Raw genomic sequence first — 20767 nt, 5'->3', positions numbered from 1 at the left:
AAATGTTAAACTCCCTAAGCTCATACGAGGTATTTATTAGCTGATGATCAATCACTGAGTTTGCTGAGTGATTAAGAACAAAAGTATAACAAGTAGAAAGACATGATCCAAGAAACTTCAGGTGGGCAAGCACTATTTCTCTGCAACACTAGGCTGAGTTCCAACCCATGCCTTCTTTCAGTGGTCCGTTCATTCACCGCCACTCAGTGTTTGCTGCACATCCAGGGCCTCAAGACAAACGCACGGCATGAGTGTAGCTCTTTATCCTCAAGGTCTCAGTTTAATGGGAAAACAAAACCAGTTCCAATCCATGAAACAGGATTTTATAACTATAACAGGATTCCTAGATTAAGGAAAACTAGAGATCTGACAACAGAAGGTCATGCAAGACTGTGGACTGGATCCTTTTGCTGTAAAACATCATTGAGACAATTGGCAAATCTTAAATGAAGTCTGATGATTAGGTAGTAGTACTATTTGGTTGTTAATTCATAGATTTAAAAGGGTGAACTGTGACTGCAAAAGAGAATCCCCCTGTCAGAAAGTAGCTCTTTATTTTCCCCAGTGAGGTACATACTTTAACACATTCTGAATTTAGGAGATATATCCCTAAGGGAAACCTTACTGCTTTCTTTTAGCGATTTAAATATTTATTAAAATAATAACAAAAATGAAACAGTTAATGTGGCTTTTGATATTTCTAACTTTATACAGATCTCTTGTTAATATCAATGCATGATACATTAGAAGACAGGAATGTATTCAAATTATATTCCTGAAAAGTCACAGGAGAATGCTGTATTACATGGACCTATCTGGTGGAAAAGTTCTTTATATTGTTCTTCCAAGTTTTCTGCTGCTTGAGACTGTTTCAAATTAAAAAAAAAAATTTTTTTTCAATTTAAAAATATTAAACAATTTAAAAATGTCCCCAGTTTACTTAATTAATCCCTTACTAAGAAATTTGAGAATGCTACTCATTTTTCTCCATAACAAACAATGCTGAAACGATTATCTTTGTGTATCAATCTTTGCATCGCTAACTTTTATTTCCACAGGATAGGTTTTAGAAATTGATGGAATTGCTGGGTCAAAGGCACGAGGATTTTATTATTATATCCCAGCTTTCCCATTGTCTGAGTCCCCCTCTGCGAGATGAGTCTCTCAATGTCTTTCTGTAAGGGCAGTACCAAGAACTGAACATAACACTTGCGCTGTGAGCTGACTGGCAGAGAAAACAGTGGACTGTTATTCTGCTTTGTTTTGAGCAGCAGTGTGTTATCTGTGCTTGTGTGTATGAGATATGTACACATACGTACATATGTGTGTACGTGTATATATATATGCATTAACATACATGTGTGTTGCCAGACTGCCCTTCAGAAAGTTTGTACTAATTTAAACTCCTATCAACAGTGTAACACTGTTCTAAACTTACTCAATTTTTATAACAGAAAATTATCTCACTGATTTTTATTTGCATATTTTCCATTCTTAGTGGGCTCCCACATGACCTTGAATGTTAAATGTGTTTACAAATAAAACTAGAAATTACACATCTCTGAGAGAAGCTGTATTATCACAGACTATAACTGTCAGTAAAACATGACATTTATCAAAGATTTTGAAAACTGAAGTTTTCTGAGGCAGGATGGTTATGCAGAAAGGCTGGTTTTAAAATTAAACTAAAGCAAAACTGTAAACCAATTAAAATGTAATACCCATCAGATGTTCAAAGGTATTAAAGAAAAGCAAGTACAATGATTCAGGGACGTGGTGGGGAATGCTTGGTGCCAACGGCCCAAACATTACCAACTGTTACAGCAGGCTGCTACTCTCAGCTTATTCATAAGTGGGCTCTCCCTCTCCTCAGCTGTTAACAGACCACACTGAGGAAGAGCTGCATTTGCAGCTGCGCGTCTCCCCTCCCTTCTCTGCCGCTCTCGATTCCTCTACTCCATAGCCCTGTCTCTGCTAGAACCAACGTCCGCACCATTTCTTCCAGCTCTTGGCACAGGAAGCTGCTGCTGCTGTTTAACTCTGGGAGATCAGAGCGGGAGAGAAGACATCAGACATGACGCAGAGTCGATGCATGTACTGGGTAGTATGTGGGATATGACAGTACGTGAACACTTACTAAGTATTTTACACACACTGAATCCATGAGGTATTAACACCATCTCCTTTTAACAGATGAGGAAGCAACAAAGGGTCATAAGCAACTTCCCCAGAGTCACATGGCTGGTAAATGACAAGGTCTGGATTAAACCCAGAGCTGACTGACTCCTGAGTCCATACTCCTTATCAGTATGGCACACTGCTTTTTTAAAACCTTAGCTGTTTTTCATTTTTTTACCCAAATATATGTTTTTTGAACCACACAGATAACCCATAAAGGGTTACTCTGCCTCTAAACATCAATACTTAATTATACATCTTCTAGCTTTTAAAAACCAGATAGTTTCACCTGGTTTGCCCTAGATCTCCTCTCGAACGGCCACAGCCCCTTCAAACGCTCCTCACAGGAAACTGATTTTCGTCTTCTCACTGTCCTAGTCTCAATCCACTGAACGGACTTATTTGTCCATGTCTCTCAGTGCAGCGCTGAAAATGGAGCACAATGTCTGCCCCATAAGCTGACAGAGAAGAGTGGGGTTATCAGCCCACTTCACTCGAAACAACAATCCCCCAATAAATGAAGCCTTTTGCTTACAGCCACAAAACTTTGATGACTCATATTTAGCTGAAATTAAGTCTTGATAACCTAGTCACATGCACTGCTAAACCATTCCTCATTTACCCTACACTTATGTAATAGTGACTCTAGTGATCAGTAAGAAGAACGAAAAATGAGTCAATTAGAAACATAAATGAGACAGTAGGGGACACACTCCAGAACAAGCTCTTTTCAAGCATTTCTACAGCAATCTTGGGGAACCAATCACTGTATATCTGTTCTCATCGTTAACAGCGTCTAGCTCTTCTATATTTCACGTTAGGTAGAAAATCTGCTAGGCTTTTAATTTACATATAAAATACACATCCTAAAGGAGATCAGTCCTGGGTGTTCACTGGAAGGACTGATGCTGAAGCTAAAACTCCAATACTTTGGCCACCTGATGCAAAGAGTTGACTCACTGGAAAAGAGCCTGATGCTGCGAGGGATTGGGGGCAAGAGGAGAAGGGGACGACAGAGGATGAGATGGCTGGACGGCATCACCGACTCGATGGATATGAGTTTGGGTGAACTCCGGGAGTTGGTGATGGACAGGGAGGCCTGGCGTGCTGTGATTCATGGGGTTGCAAAGAGTCGGACACAACTGAGCGACTGAACTGAACTGAAGATACACATACATCTGTTATTATTAAGGGCAAGTGTGTGTTAATTGCTCAGTTGTGTCCAGTTCTTTGTGACCCCATGGACTATAGCCTGTCAGGCTCCTCTGTCCATGGGATTTTCCAGGCAAGAATACTGGAGTGGGTTGCCATTCCTTCTCCAGGAGATCTTCCTGATCCAGGGATCGAACTCAGGTCTCCGACATTGTAGGCAGATGCTTTACCATCTGAGCCACCAGGGAAGTCAAGAATACTGGAGTGGGTTGCTATTTTTCCCTCCAGGGGATCTTCCTAACCCAGGGATCGAACCCAGGTCTCCTGCATTGCAGGCAGATTATCTACCACCTGAGCCAGCAGGGAAGTTACATACAGTTTATTGCCAAAACCAGGACACTCTGGGAGTGAAAGAAGGGACACTATTAATAACTGCACATAAAACTACGTAAATGATATAACATGTAAACCGGTCATAACGTGGGGACATGGCTACCCTAGGCATACTGGATGGGACTATATAAAATACCTGCTTTAAACTAAGGACACATTTGAAATTTTCTTCCAAACAAAGAGTGATCAAGAAAAATCGCAGCATACCCATTATTGACTATTTAGCATGCTATCTTTAATAGATGCTTTAGGCATCAAAGCAGTACTTAGGGCTTGCACAGGCTTCCCATGTGGCTCAGCTGGTAGAGAAACCACTTGCAATGCGAGAGACCTGGGTTCGATTCCTGGGCTGGGAAGATCCCCTGGAGAAGGGAAAGGCTATCCACTCCAGTATTCTGGCCTGGAGAAGTCCACGGGGTCACAAAGAGTTGGACACGACTGAGTGACTTACAGTTTCACTTTCAGGGCTTGCATAGGTCTCCCTACAGCTCAGCTCCTTTGACTCTATTTCCCATACTAGCTCCCTCTTCCTCATACCAAAAGAAAGACTGTACATTCCTAAACTAGGTATTTTCTGTACACAGAGATTTTCAGAGGGCAATATTCATGGTAGGGAAAGGAAGATTCGGAATCTAAGCTCAGAAGATTAAGTGTCTGTCCACAGTCTCACGGACAGTAAGTGACAGTAAGGACAGTAAGTGACAGGAACTGGAAGCTGCATGAGTTTTCTTACCACTCAAAGGACTGAATTCAAGGCTGGTTCTGCTATTAAATGTATAGTAGCTTCTTAAGATACTACCGGTCTCTACCTAATTTCAGAACTCTGGATATAAAAGCAGGCCTGTTTCCAATATGGCTTGTGAAATCAAAAGGAAGAACTAAAAGATCTGTCTGAAACAAAGGTAAGTAAGATAAAGAACAAAAAGTACTTAGGGGCATAAACACAAGAAAGTGTTAAAAGTTTCTTACTTTAAAGACATGACGTCATCCAAGAACACAGCATTGCTCCTCCAAAGAACACCTCCAGAGGGGGTTCAAATAACATTCAGAGACGGAGAAGATGAGAAGGAGCCACCAAGAGAGTGATGTCTCAGAAGTGAGATGAAAACAGTACGGTGTGAGGGTGGAAGTGCTCACTCTGTCAAGTTACGCTGAAGGGCAACCGAGGAGGCTGCTAGTTGACTCTTGGATTTTAGAATACGGATGCGGTGCTTGTGCTCAGTCCTGTCCGACTCTGGCACCCCACGGACTGTGGCCTGCCAGGCTCCTCTGTCCATGGGATTCTCCAGGCACGAATACTGGAGTGGGTTGCCCTTTTCTCCTCCAGGGGATCTTCCCCAACCCAGGGATCAAACTCTTGTCTCTTACATCTCCTCCACTGCAGGCACCAGGGAAGCCCATGAATGTGGTAGATTGTTGTTGTTTTTTTTTTTTTAAGGCAACAAATTCTTTACCGCAAATCCCACCTGGAGGCGGAGTCTACTGCAAGTTACATTTGGCAAACATGATGCAAGCACAGGTTTGCAAAGTGTCTGTGCAGAGGGGCTTCCCTCTTTCGCTACCAGGAACTCCTTCGCCATCATGGGAATGAGCACAATGGAGAGGAGACACAGGTGGCCACAGCCCTGGCTGACAGTAAACCAAGCCCAGACACACCGGCGAGACCATTCCAGCCGGGGAGACCAGCCAGGTCAGCCACGACAAGAACTGCCTGGAGCTGCCTCCACAGAATTAAAAACAAGTAAGATGGTTTTGTTCTCAGCCACTAAACTTTGGGGTGGTCTGTTAACAAGCAAAAACTCAGTGACAAAGAGGAGGATACTGGTGGCAGAAAAGAGCTGTTTCAGTGGAGGAGTGGGTGTGGACATCTGATTACAGCTGGACTATGAATGAATGGACAGAAAGAAGGGAACACGAGGCCTGTGGCTGACACCAGCTGAGCTACAAGGGCTTCCCTTTCAAACAAGGCCAGTTCCTCAACCAGGAAACACCAAACACTCTTGCGCTGTTTGCAAGGTATTCCCTACCCTCTTCCAAAGCCTCTATAAATAGTTACGGTGGCACAATGGCAAAATCCTTCTACTGAAGCACTTATTGGTGCATCCAGCTATGGCCAACTCAAGCAGACCTCCTCAAAGATGCAGAGGACAGATGGATGAGGGAACTACATACTCTGCTACTTTACTGCCAATAGGTTTTAGCAGCAAATTGTACTTGATATTTACACCTGTCATTAGAAGAGTATGTGTGCACGCGCGCATGCACACACACGAATCCTTACAGGGCACCTAACCAGCTCTTAACAAGCCTTGGCAAGCTCATCATTTCTTATTTTCCAGATAAACTCTGTTTAAAAGCACTTGTAAAATAAATTCAAACAAGTTTCATAAAATGTCAAAAATTCATAAATAACTTACTTGGCAATCCTCAGCTTCCCAACTTCACCTCTTCCAGGGGCTTTAGCCCATTGCTGCGACAAATATTTAGGAACCTAAAACAAAACAAAACACTATTAAACTAGGTTTTGGATGCAAACAAGCTAACAAATCCTTTTAAGCATAAAGTGATATACAGCTTCTATTTTACTTTCTGTCTGTCATAACTGACCCATAGCAAGCTCTGATTATCTTTTGCACTAAAGAGATACTAAGATATGTAAGAAATGATTTTAGCTCTCAAAGTGTTTAACAGCAATTGAGTCGGTGACACAAAACTAAAACTGGTCATATAGCTTAACAATAATGAAGCGCTAATTAAGCCTAATAAAAGTTCAGAGATGAGAAAGGCTGCCAGAAAAGGCTTCTTGGAGAATAACACTGGCATGTTATGTAGAGACACTACTGAGCTTAAGATGATTTGAAAAGTCATGTTTTATTATGTATAAGATAACTAATATGATGAAGGATCTGTTGAAATAAAAGATTCAATGTAAAATAAATTATTCAATGTGAAATAAATTATTCAGTGTAACAACTAGCATTTATATAACACTACTTCCCTGACACTGTGATATGCACTTTTCAAACATTTGTACCTCACGTCTATATGAGGTAGGTACTGTTCATTATCCCCACTGCACAGACTATGAATTTGGAGCACCCAGGGATTATAAAATTTAGCCAAAGGCATATAATTGGCAAATGAGGACCCAGGATTCAAATCCAGGCACTCTGGTTCCAATGCCTATGCTTTTAACCAATACACTACATTGTGTGTGCAATCAGATATACGCAATCAAAATCTCAAAAGGTTAAGAGCATATAACCTACTATGGGCCACCTGTTATTTCTTCCAAGACATCGTTGGAGCTCGGGCATCAGTACATACGTTTAAGATGGCCCTATTCTGGAGGAGTAAGATGCTACACGTGAAGTATGAAGTGCAACGCCTCACACAAACCAAGTGCTCAGTGAGTATCAGCGCTCATTGTTATTTTCCACAGTGAGTCTGGAATGGTAACAGGAATGTATAACAGAGTCAAAGAGAGCTTCCAAAGCTGGAAAGGAAAAAATTCTATCTAACAAAGTTTCATTTACAAGAAGAACCACGTGACTATTAGTTGAACTGCAGCGCTTTGAATCGAGTAAAAATTTAAGAATAGAAGACCCTAATGGTATTTGTTCATTCCCTACACTAAAATAAACTGAACAACTACCGTGTCAAAACTATGCCAGAAGCCTGGAAAAGATGCAGGGGAAGGGAGCCACACTGTCAGGTACCATGCTATACATTTTGCATCCACAACCCATTCCATCCTCCCAATCACCCCGCAAAACTGCACTGCTCTCCTCATTCCGCAGATGACAAAACCGAGGCTCAGAGGATTGAAATGACACGGCTAGCTAGTATTAGTCAAAAACTCCAGACTGGTCAAATGTACACCACCCTTTACATACTACAGATCCTCTAAAGGAAAGGAGTTTTGAAGATTCCATACCTTAAAGTTTCAACTATACTGCGCTCCACTATTCATGCACGCTTACAGGATTTGGCAAATTTCTTAGGATAACTGTACCTACCTATTAGGTCTGCTTTGAATACAGATGAGAAGAAAACCCACTCAGGCATACAGAAGATTTACTGGCAAAAGTAACTAAATATTCCAGAAGGAGTGTTAAGGTGGCCTGATTAAGGGCTCAAATACCGTCACCAGGACTCTCACCATCTCTCGGCTCTTCTCCTCACCACACTGACTACTACTTTGACAGCCTTCCCCGCTACGTAGCACGACGGCTGAAGCCACTCCTGAAGAACATGAGTTCTTCCCCAAATCCCCAGCAAAATCGTTTTTCTCTTGTGGCTCTGACCAGGTCACGGGTCCTTTGTCTGGCCTGTTACTGAACCAGAGACGAGATTCCTGTACTGCCAGCCTGAGCCAGTGACACCTTTGGGGAGGGATAGTCAACACCTTAGAATCACCAGACTGAAAAGGCGGAGCGGTGGTGCCCACAAAGGAAACTCAAGGTGCTGTCACAGTGAGTCAAAGAAACAAATGTCAACATTACCTGTCAGAACTAAATACAAGATGTGAAACTGATCTGGGCAAATACTGTTACATCAAATAAAACCCTGAATCCTCAGACTGTGTAAATTATTACCTCATGGCCTCAACCTTGAAATCCTGCCTAACATGTTAGCCTTTGCTTCTGGCTTTGCCTGATTTTTAGCCCAAGGGAATCTTCTTGTCGATTACTCTAACACAAAGAGGAAATGGAGTTCTACAGATAGCAGCCTGCTCTAACAATCAATGGTGAGCTATACTCCCTAATAAAGTCCTTAGAGGAAAGACGGTGGTTTTTCTTCATCATATTCCACGTTTCTGATTCAAATACTGTTAAGACTTTCTCATTATCAAGAACAGTACCCTTTCCATAAACTGTATTTCAAGGAACCCTTCTGACCACCGTCTCCTAACTCCCTGGCCCTCTCCTTGGTACTTCGGCTCCAACAATTCTTCCATCCTTCACATCACTGACTCTGCCCCTGCCTGCTTATGTCCTCCCTTCTCTCTGAGATGGAACTACATTTCACAGCCCATCATTATCATCATTCTCTTGTCCCTAACTCCCTCCATCATACTGGCCTGGCAGAATCTAACCTGATTAAAGCCAAGTGATACCAGTAATATCACTTATCTTATTAATTAATCTATGTATTGTTTTATTTGATTGTGCTACTCCTCCTCCACACTTGCACCTGAGCATCTGAAGAAAGACAACCATGCCAAATGGTCTCCCCTGAAATCCTTGGTGACTAACATCAAGTAAGCCCTTCAAGATGCTGGGCAATTTAACTCCCTCTCCCTGGTCAACCGTCACCTGCAGCGGAAAAGCCACTGCAGACAGGCCACACGTTCACTCCTCAACCTGTAACACCTCTTGCTCCTCTTCCCTCCAGGATGATAACCCGACTTCCTCTTCCACTGAACCATCAAAAGCTTCTAAGTCTACCACTTAGCCACAGGGGAGGCTTCTACTCTGCTCTCCCCTCTTCACAGAGGAACTGTGGCCACTCCCTCCACATGCGCACTGAATTTTTGCCCACAGTCTAACCTAGGACGTCTTTCCTTCAATGCTACCCTCTCTCCCCTCCACTCCCTTTTTTATTCTCCCAACAGAATCACAATGATGATGTGTGTGTGTCAGTGGCTCAGTCATGGCCAACTCTTTGCGACCCCAAGGACTGGTGGACCCCAAGCCCACCAGACTACTACTACTACTACTGCCACCAGTGCGTGAGATTCTCCAGGCAAGAATATTGGAGTGGGCTGCATTCTCTTCTCCAGGGGATCTTCCTGACCCAGGGGACTGAACCCAGGTCTGCATTGCAGGCAAACTCTTTACCATCTGAGCCACCAGGGAAGCCCAAAGTGAAAGTGTTAGTTGCTCAGTAGTGTCTGACTCTTTGCAATCCCATGGACTATATGTAGCTTTCCAAGCTTCTCTGACCATGGAACTCTCCAAGAAAGAACACTGGGGTGGGTAGCCATTCCCTTCTCCTGGAAAATCTTCCTGACCCAGGGATCGAACCTAAACCTCCTGCACTGCAGGCAGATTCTTTACTGTCTGAGCCACCAGGGAACAGAGAGCTTACCAAACGTGGCAGAAGACTCTAAGATGGCCCTCAATGATCCCCACCCGTGATACTTGCACCCTAGTGTAACACCCTGACTGCATCCGCCCAACTAAGCCACGCCAGGAAATTCCTGAGCCACAGAAACTATGGTATCAAAAGTACGTGCTGTTTTATGCTACTAAGCCTGCGGAGAAGGCAATGGCACCCCACACCAGTACTCCTGCCTGGAAAATCTCATGGACGGAGAAGTCTGGTGCACTGCAGTCCATGGGGTCGCTAAGAGTCAGACACGACTGAGCGACTTCACTTTCACTTTTCACTTTCATGTATTGGAAAAGGAAATGGCAACCCACTCCAGTGTTCTTGCCTGGAGAATCCCAGAGACAGCGGAGCCTGGTGGGCTGCATAGTCCAGTCTATGGGGTCACATAGAGTCGGACACGACTGAAGCAACTTAGCAGCAGCAGCAGCAAGCCTGTGGTGATATGCTATATAGCAATAGATAACAAACACGTTAAGTGACATTTAATATATTTAAATGTTTTAAATAAATTAACCATTTAATTCTCACACAATCTGTTTATTTCTTCCATTTTACAAGTGAGGAAACTGAGGCATGGAAAGTGAGCAAATGGACTCGCGGTCACACCCCTGGAAAGGGCAGGCTCCTTCATCCTTCCCACGCACTGTCCCGTGTCTCTGCCTCTCTCCACCGCAAGGCTCTGAGTGAGCTGTCTCTGCTGGCTGACCACAGTTCCTCCTCTGCTGCTGGGTTCTGCTCTAAACAGGCTCTCCCCTCCACCACTCCACAGACACGGCTGCCTGTGGTTAAAAAGCTCTCCGCAATGTCAAGCCAACGTTCAGTCCTCATCTTGCAGACCTATCAGAAATATCTGAGACTCTATTTTCTCCTCCTCCTTCAAACGCCTTCTTCACTTGGCGTCAGGTCACCACAGTCTCTCGTGATTTTCCTGCCACTTCTCCAGACTCTCCTTTTTCGGTCTCCACACATCTAGATTCTCATCTTCCTGACCTTTTAACCTGAGAGGGCCCTGATTTCGGTCCTCAAGCCTCTCCTCTCTGTCCACACTCATTCTTACGTAACCTCATCCAATCCCAAGGCTTTAAATTCCATCTGTGTAACTACAACTCTCAAATTTACAGCTCTTCCCTCAAGTTCCAAATTATACAACCAGCTGCTTACTCAAACTCTCCATCTGAATATTCAGGAGACATTTCAAACTCAAAATTTCCACTCAAGAACGGATTCTTACTCGTGAACCTATTCCTCCGGCAACCTTCCATAATGCAGTAAAAGTTAACTCCATCCTTCCAGGTACTCAGTCTGAAACCATGGACTTACCCTGAATAGCTCCTTTTTTCTCACATTCCACATCCAATCAACTGACACAGCCTGTCAGCAATACCTTCAAATTATATCTGGACTCCACATCCTTCTCACCAATTCCAGGGCTACCATCCTAATCCAGGCCACCTTCATCTCTTGTGTGATTGTTGTCCGTGTCCACTTTAGCCTCAATACAGCAACCAGTTCAGTTCAGTTGCTCAGTTGTGTTTCTTTGCGACCCCATGCATCACAGCACGCCAGGCCTCCCTGTCCATCACCAACTCCCAGAGTTCACTCAGACTCACGTCCATTGAGTCAGTGATGCCACCCAGCCATCTCATCCTCTGTCGTCCCCTTCTCCTCCTGCCCCCAATCCCTCCCAGCATCACAGTCTTTTCTAATGAGTCAACTCTTCGCATGAGGTGGTCAAAGTACTGGAGTTTCAGCTTCAGCATCATTCCTTCCAAAGAACACCCAGGACTGATCTCCTGTAGAATGGACTCATTGGCTCTCCTTGCAGTCCAAGGGACTCTCAAGAGTCTTCTCCAACACCACAGTTCAAAAGCATCAATTCTTTGGCGCTCAGCTTTTTTCACAGTCCAACTCTCACATCCATACATGACTACTGGAAAAATCATAGCCTTGACTAGACGGACCTTTGTTGGCAAAGTAATGTCTCTGCTTTGAATATGCTATTTAGGTTGGTCATAACTTTCCTTCCAAGGAGTAAGCATCTTTTAATTTCATGGCTGCAATCAGAGTGACCATATTAAAACAGAAGTCAGATGACACTGTTCTGTTCAAAGCCTTTCAGTTTATTTAACAGACATCTACATAGTGCTTACTACATGCCAGATACTTTTCTAAGCACTTTAAAAATTTACCTCACTTGATCCTCATAAAAACTTTATTATTATCCCATTTCACAGAGAAGCAAGTAAGGTATCAAAAAGTTATCATTCATCCAAAGTCTCACAATCACTAGTGGTGAAGCCAGGATTCCAACCGAGGCAGTCGGGCTCCCCCATCACCATCCATGCCTCCTCTCCATGGCTACTGGCCTCCCACGGCATTCATGGTAAAAGTCCTGTGATGTCTCAGATGATACAGCCCACTGAGATCCACGGCCTCACCTCCTACCACTTCCGCTCACTTGACTCTAACCACACAGATCTATCAACATTCCCAGCACCATCCCACCTGAGGGCCTTTGATTTGCTGTTACTTCTGTCTGGAACGTTCCTCCCCCAAATATGTGAAGGGCATTCCCGTAACTCCCTTCAGGTCACTGCTCAAGGCCCACCTTATCGGTGAGGCCCTTTCCCACCTGATTAAAACAGCATCCTCAGCTACTTTCTGTACTCTTTACCCTGATTTTTCTTCGGAGCACTCAGCACTCACTATACACTTCTCTGTTTATTGTCATTCTCCCTCTCCATTAGAAGGCAACCTGCACAAGGCAGGTGTTTCGTCTGTTCTGCTTACTCTAGCTTCTCTGGTGGCGCAGAGGTTAAAGCAATGCGGGAGACCCAGGTTCGATCCCTGGGTCAGGAAGATCCCCTGGAGAAGGAAATGGCAACCCACTCCAGTACTCTTGCCTGGAGAATCCCATGGACGGAGGAGTCTGGTGGGCTACAGTCCATGGGGTCGCAAAGAGTCGGACATGACTGAGTGACTTCACTATTGCCACATCCCTAACAGAAGAACAGACTAGCATGCGGCAGCAACAGAGTTATTATTTTAATGCTTGGATACTGTTAAAGAAACATTAGCTACTGTTAATGTAATGACAATGATGGTGTTATCAGAATAAATCCAGGCTATAGAATTAAACTTTAATAAATCTCATTGCATTCTCAAAGGGAAACCTTACTCCAGAGATCTACCTTAAAATAAGGGGGAGAAGGGGAAAACACCCATAAAGTGAAACATTTTCCAGCCTGCCACTGTCCCCTTATTGCTGGTTCCCGGACATGCTGCTAAGGTAAAGGGAAGACAAGACTGTTTCAGAGCTCCTGCTGAGACCACAGTTCTTCAATACATAACCAGGTCAGAAGACCCTGTGGTCAAACTGCCTGAGACCACAATTTAGGCCATCAAACAAGACAGCAGTTCTAAGTGAAGTAACTACGTATTATAAAATAAAATTAAGAATCATATGCAGTACAATAATTGAATCTAATACAAGCAATTGGTCAACTTAAAAAAAAGATTATGTGCCTGAAATTAATTGATAAAAACAAGTCTGGAATGCATACTGCATTGTCATCATTATTAAAATAAAACTGAAAGTTCCTAAGATAAGCCTACTAGCTTATTTAATTCAAAAGGTTGCCAAAATACTATAGCCTTGTAATGAAAACTAGTAGAATACAATGATGATAGTATGTCAATCATATATAACTTTTTATACCACGAGATTATGGAAATAGGCTTCCCAAAAGTTCCAACGCATTAAGTTGGGAAGAGGTCTTTGCTGGTGGTCCAGTGGTTAGGAGTTCACCTTGCAATGCAGAGGACACTAGTTCAATCCCTGGTCCAGGAAGATCCCACATGCCCCAGGGCAATGAAGCCAGCAACTGCAGCTACCAAAGGCCATCCACCCTAGAGCCCAGGCTCTGCAACCAAAGAAGCCACTGCAATGAGAAGCCCGGGCACCACCACTAGAGAAATCCTGCACACAGCAGCAAAGACCCAGCAAAGCCAAAAATAAATACACACATATTTAAAGAAAAAAAAGGAAGAAGGAGAAGGAACAAATAATGGTATATATGGTTCCAAGGCTCCAAAATTTTTTTGGACAGCTGATATTTTTAATTAAAACATTACATTTTAAGTAAAGTTGTATATTTAAGATGTACAACATGGTTTTATATGCACATGAAACAATTAAGCCAGTCAAGCTAATTAACATATTATCTCCACATAATTACCTTTGTTTCTAGATGAGAACACCTGAATGCTGTCCTGAGTAAATTTCCCCCAAACACTCTCGTCAACTTGTCACTTGTGAGATAGCTGTGTTGTTTCCACTGTCTCCACATTCCTTAAAGAAACGCAGATGGAGACAAGAGAACAGGTACAACAGGGGATGTTTTCTCAGGTTTCCCAAGACCAGGGAGAGTGACAGCAAATGACTCACTTCAGCATTATTTTCTCAGAGAAATTCCCTTGACCTCTAGACCACGTTCCTTTGTTATTCACACTCACAAAACAGTATTTCTTTCTTCAGTGACCTTATCTATCTGTGTGTAACTGTTTTCATTAGGACCAGTATTGCCTGAGGTCTGTCTCAGGGAGCACACTAGAGACTCCAATTTACAGAGTACGGACCCTGTCCGTTCTTGCTCACAGTAACGCACTCGGAGCCTAGAACAAATGACTGGTGATCACTAAAAGCTTGTGGAAGAAACCCATCTGCCCACCCACTCACTCAAGCCGCAGAGTGGTCAGGGCAACTGCACCTTTGAAGCCAAGGGGCCAAGGTGGTATACAGAGCTTACTCCCTAAGCTTGTTTGCCAGCTTTGCTTCATCTAGTATCTAGTTCCCCAACAACTAGCCTCCAAAGCCATGCTTCTCCCAGGGTATACAAGCATATTAAGAGCGCTGTGTGGACACTGGCATGGCACCCATTTCTTCATTTAGGAATGGAGGCCTATCCCCCGAGCTGCTGGGAGTGTGGCCACAGACAGCCTGCAGTTCTTAGCTCTCTTTGGAAGTGCTTCCACTGAAGAGTTGACCACGATCACACACTCCTCCTGGGCCAAACCACCCTGTGCCCAATCCTGAGTAAATCCTTTTCCTTCCACAGGGGATGATCCCAACAGCACTGTGTAACAAACCCCTGCATGCTCATCACCTCAGAACTAGCTTCCCTGGGAATCCAACATGCATCAGGCAGCTTTTACTCACACATTGTCCTGAAGGTCAATGTATTGAGCTGACAAGACCCAAGGCCATAAAAACAAATTCCCCACCCCCTCACTTCTGTTCTCCAGGGAGAAGTTTCATTAAAGAGACCCAAAGGGTGGCGCCCCCCTAAGCCTCAATTTTACCATCTGAAAAATATAGATAATTAGTACCTACTTCACAGGTTTGCTTTGCGAAATACTTGGCACATTATAAGTTTCTTTTTCTCCTGCAAGGCTTTGGGGTATCACCCAGTCCAGTTTCATCTCTCCCTGATAGATAGCTTTGACTCTGACTGCCAATGTCCAACTGCTTATTTGTCTGTGAAAAAAGAAAAGCTAAGCTTGATGGCTTCTAAGGTGTTGAATGAACGTGAAAGTCACTCAGTCGTGTTCGACTCTTTGTGACCCCATGGACTATACAGTCCATGTATACATGGTATACATGAACTATAGTCTCTGGAAAGACTATACAGTCTCTCCAGGCCAGAATACTGGAGTGGGTAGCCTTTCCCTTCTCCAGTGGGTCTTTCCAACCCAGAGATCGAACTCAGGTCTCCAGCATTGCAGGCAGATTCTTTACCAGCTAAGCCACAAGGGAAGTCCAAGAATACTGGAATGGGTAGCCTATCCCATCTGCAGCAGATCTTCCCAACCCAGGAATCAAACCAGGGTCTCCTGCACTGCAGACAGATTCTTTACCAACTGAGCTATTGAATGGAGGATCCAACATTCACAGAGGGTGATGTCTGTCCCTTTGGTCCTGATTCCCTCCTCCAACAAACATCAATCAAAATGCTCACAGGAGGAAGGCTCATGGGACCTGAAACACACCTTTTTGCTGGCCAGAAGGTTGTTGGGTGAACCTACCACAATGCTTGTCAATACCTCCACTTGTCCATTTCCTCCAAGAAAGATAGTTTCATCACCCAAGCTCTGATAGGATATTCATTACTTACAAAAACCCCACCACGTCTAAAAACGCTGGGAGCTTTATCTCCTCTTCTTCCCCATCAGGTACCCTTACCCTCCAGCCAACCATAACTAGAGAAGATGACTTTTCCAGAAGGCTACATGTTGGAAGTGAAACAACAGAACTATGCTAAAGTGTTCTTAAGTACCCATTTAGACCGTGATCTGGTGTACAGTGTGCAACAGCAGGCCTGTGACCGGGTGGCAACCCGACAGCGGCGAGGACCGAGTGAGCAACAGGAACCGGGGAACGCCCAACAAGGGATGAGCTCCCCGACCAGGGGCAGACTGTAGTTGTTCCTGTTTTTTTGAGCAGGCGATATCGTAAAGTTAAATTCAGTCACTTCTATTATCCATCAAAACTTATTTAGATCATCGTTCTCTTGCAGATTTAAGGTATTCAGAACTCCAGAAATGGCCTTTGTCTTGCTGTATCTCACTGTTTGCTGACACCAGGTTAGGCAAGGCACGAGCGGGGAAGCTGGAGGAAGATGCGAGGCACTGCAGAGACCGCAGACGGTCTTTATTTGCAGCAGCAATGCGGACATGCTTTATTTTCTAATGGATGACACAGCAGCAGCAGCGACTGCCTGACTCAACTAGACTCACCTTGACTGCAGGAGCTTTTCAGGTGGTGCTTATATAGACCACACCACGACGCGCAGGCGCAGTGCCACAAATGATCCCAGCTGTAGGATGTGAGTGGAGTGGGGCAAGAGAGCCTGACCACCACCACCTGGGCAACTGCTCTCTCCCTACAGCATTTCACTGGTCAGAACAGATACAGGTAGTGGGCATTCTGGTACACAATCTTCCACTCTATTTGCCTCTTCCTGAACACACTCATCAGCCCTGCTTGGAACTATTTCCGGCCCCCCCTCCAACTAATCAACTCCATAGGCTCTTCTTAAATTTCAGCTTCCCCATGAAGTCTTCCCTGATTCCACCAGATAACTTTTTCACTGCTTAAAACTCTGAGAGATCTTGTACGTGTAACTCTTACTGTAATTATCCTTTTCCTTGTCTAGTGATGAAATTAATAATGAACAAATTAATTATGAACAAAAATGGCCCATAAACTTGCGATACTCTAGGAACTCACATATTTTGCAACAAATGATCCTCAAAGATCAGAACTCAAGGCATGATTTACAATAAGAAATATGAACGTATACCAAAAAGATTTAAAATTGCATGCAGTTCTATTCAAATTCTAATTTGAACAGAAAAATTCTAATTTGAACTATCATTAGTAAGACTTCTTTTTAAAGCGATAAAATGTATTCAAATGGCCATATAAGAGAGAACACTAAAATTTCTTTAGTTTAGATTTCTAACTTTCTCTTGCATCCTCATTTAGTCAGTCACCACATCCTGACAACTTTTGCTGAAAGTTTCCCTAACTCCTGAGACTTCACTATCAAATGTCTAGGATCCTGTGATAATTTCCTAATTCTGACTCTGGTTATCTTCTCTTCAAGCTCCCCGCCTACCCCCCGCTTAAAGAATCACTTGTATCCCTGCCTTACTCAAAACCCTCCAAGAGTCTCCTCATTTCCTGTAGACTAGAGTTAAAACTGGAGAAGGCAATGGCACCCCACTCCAGTACTCTTGCCTGGAAAATCCCATGGACAGAGGAGCCTGGTAGGCTGCAGTCCATGGGGTCGCAAACAGTCGGACATGACTGAGAGACTTCACTTTCACTTTTCACTTTCATGCATTAGAGAAGGAAATGGCAACCCACTCCAGTGTTCTTGCCTGGAGAATCCCAGGGACAGGGGAGCCTGGTGGGCTGCCATCTATGGGGTCACACAGAGTCTGACACAACTGAAGTGACTTAGCAGCAGCAGCAGAGTTAAAACATTCCCATTTCACAATGTGATAATGTCAGTATATGGTCCCAATCTGCTACTCCAGGCATGATGTCCTCTTTGCTTTCCAGCCCACACCACATTACTGTGCATTCTCACTCCTGCATTTCAGAACCACTCTCCATGGTATGCTACGGAGATACTATGGGCCCCCCATCCAAACCTCTGTAAGGCAAACAACATTTATTGAGCATCTACTGTGTTCCAAGCACAAACACATCACCTCAAGCTCTCGCCATCTTTTCAAGCTCTTTTCATCTGCAAAGGAGATCTCCTCCCTAATGATATCTCTCCATCTAGCATGCAGGAGGAGAAAGATACTTGGTTACTCCATCATTTTAAATCACACTGATATCACTGTGATAAGTCAAATCAGCGCCAGAGTTAAGGCTAGGGTTGAAGAATAAGAGTTCGTTCATTCATTCATTCATGCATACATCACATTATCTGAGCTATTTACCTTACGCCAAACACAGTTCTGGGTGACAGGTAAGACGCCTACTCTCGCGAAATATGACTGTGTGTGTGCTTTGAAGAATGTTAATACAGGTTCAACATGCTAGTGAATAATCATAAGAGCAGGAGCAGGGGACTACAGAAGATGAGATGGTTGGATGGCATCACCGACTCAATGGACATGAGTTTAAATAAGCTCTGGGAATCGGTGATGGACAAGGAAGCCTGGTGTGCTGCAGTTCATGGGGTCGCGGAGTCAGACACAATTGAGCGACTGAATTGAACTGAATCATAAGGGAGCTACATCAGAGAGGAAGACTAGAAGGGCCTCTCAGATTTAACTGATAGAAACTCAGACATGTGATAAAAGCTTTTCAAAAATCTAATAAATAAAGGTCTCTATATTTTACTTGAGTTTTCAAGACTATCATAATCACATTTTGAATATACACGTCTTATGAAAATTCCTAAGAAACAACAGTCCCCAATATGAAGAAGTAAGGCATAAATAGTGTACTCATTAAGTGAAGAAGTGAAAGTTGCTCGTTGTCTGACTCTTTGCGACCCCATGGACTATACAGTCCATGGAATTCTCTAGGCCAGAATACCGGAGTGGGTAGCCTTTCCCTTCTCCAGGGGTCTTCCCAACCCAGGGATCCAACCTAGGTCTCCCACATTGCAAGTGGATTCCTTATCAGCTGAGCCACAAGGGAAGCCCAGTAAGTTCTTACTAAGGGTTAATCAAAATACTGCCTTTACAACAAAAATTACTGACAGTTTCACCTGAGATGCAGTCGAGCTCTACAAGAACATTCCAGTCCACGGTCTCTCCTTCCCCGAGTTCAGAGCACTCTCAGCTCTCCTGGGAACTCCATAAGAGCCATCAACCTAAAAAAACACCTTAGGAGTGAAAGTGAAGTCACTTAGTCCTGTCCAACTCTTTGGGACTCCATGGACTGTAACCTATCAGGCTCCCCCGAAAGGGATTTTCCAGGCAAGGATACTGGAGTGGGTTGCCATTCCCTTCTCCAGGGGATCTTCCCCACCCAGGGATCGAACCTGGGTCTCCTGAATTGCAGGCAGATGCTTTACCGTCTGAGCCACCAGGGTACTCAGTGGTAGACCAGTTCTACTTTCTGGCTCAGAAAACTACCCAGAAAGCAAACGCTCAACTTTCTTATAGAGACTGATGACTGAAATCAGTTTCAGCAAGTGGAGATGAAGAAATCCTTCAGTCTGGGATAAAATGCTCAAACTGGGGGGCCATCAAGACAGGAGCCCAGAAAAACCAGGTCGTGAGATAAGGAGATCCCTTTCAGGCACGTTCAGACTCTTAGTTGGCTAAAACACCCTAGGTGTCCCTGAACTAATGTCCTCGTCTGCAAACAAGCCTAACAACCAACCCTGCCTCTCAGGGTAAGCGAAGTTCTAACGAGAGAGGCCTAATGAGCTTTAAAAGGCGCACAAAGTGGGACAGTCTCAAGTCACGTGTGTGTGTGTGTTAGTTGCTCAGTCGTGTCTGACTCTTTACAACACCACAGAGTGCAGCCCACCAGGCCCCTCTGTCCATGGGGTTCTCCAGGCAAGAACACCGGAGTGGGTTGCCATTTCCTTCTCCTAAAGGAACTATAGAAAGAAAGAAAGTGAAGTCGCTCAGTCGTGTCCGACCCTTTTTGAGACCCCATGGACTGTAGCCCATCAGGCTCCTTCGTCCATGGAATTTCCCAGGCAAGAGTCCTGGAGTGGGTTGCCAGTTCCTTTTCCTCTCAAGTCACTTAAACTACTTTAAAAGGAGCGCAAGCGGGAGCCACGCAAACCTTACTTTGACCAGCCACACTCCGGTGTTCTGTTTGGCGCCAGTCAGGTCGAGTTCTCCGCGCTCGGCCATGGGTCTGTCGCCGGCGGAGACCTGCGGACTTAGAGCAGCGGCCCCGGGAGCTGGTGACTGCGGGACGAGAGAGCGAAGCACACGGCGAACCCTGGCCGGAGGTTGACTGTGAAGAGCCCGCGGTCCAACTTCCGGGATGCCGGGAGCCCTGGGAAAGACGCACACACCCGGCCGGCAGCGGGGAACTGCGCCTGCGCACTGCGGCCGTCAGTACGGCGCGCTACTGAGGACAAACTTCATCGGCGGGCAACCTCTTGAGTGGGCGTGGCTACTTCCAGGGACTGTGTGAGTGATTAAAAACGAGGTTGGGATGGGCGCAAACATCAGCAGTACATATAAAGACCAGGTCAGAGTAACAGAAGAAAGTGTCAAAACAGAAAAACGGGGTTTAAAGAGACAAAGGCTGTCAGTGTATGTCCAATCCTGGCCAAGGAGAGAAAGACAGCATTTGGAGGACAGGTAGAAGAAATAAAATGAATTAGCAGAGTGGTCTTTATTGAAAGGCTACCCTGAGCACCTTCAGTTA

General features: G+C 44.4%; 1 protein-coding gene across 1 annotated transcript in view; it reads right to left on the bottom strand.

Annotated features, from left to right (window-relative positions):
* Nucleotides 1-20444, bottom strand: part of GTF2F2 (general transcription factor IIF subunit 2) — a 138034-nt gene extending 117590 nt beyond the window's left edge. Inside the window, exons 1-2 of the mRNA XM_040267221.1 lie at nt 20176-20444; nt 6141-6214 (exon numbers count right to left, since the gene is read on the bottom strand). Of these exons, the coding sequence (XP_040123155.1) occupies nt 6141-6214; nt 20176-20241 (140 nt within the window). The 5' untranslated portion in view covers nt 20242-20444. The remainder of the gene's footprint in view (nt 1-6140; nt 6215-20175) is intronic.
* Between the last annotated feature and the right edge of the window lie 323 nt (nt 20445-20767).

Source organism: Oryx dammah, unplaced genomic scaffold, assembly GCF_014754425.2.
Source record: "Oryx dammah isolate SB20612 unplaced genomic scaffold, SCBI_Odam_1.1 HiC_scaffold_24, whole genome shotgun sequence".
Classification (NCBI taxonomy): Eukaryota; Metazoa; Chordata; class Mammalia; order Artiodactyla; family Bovidae; genus Oryx; species Oryx dammah.
This window is presented reverse-complemented; position numbering and strand designations above follow the sequence as displayed.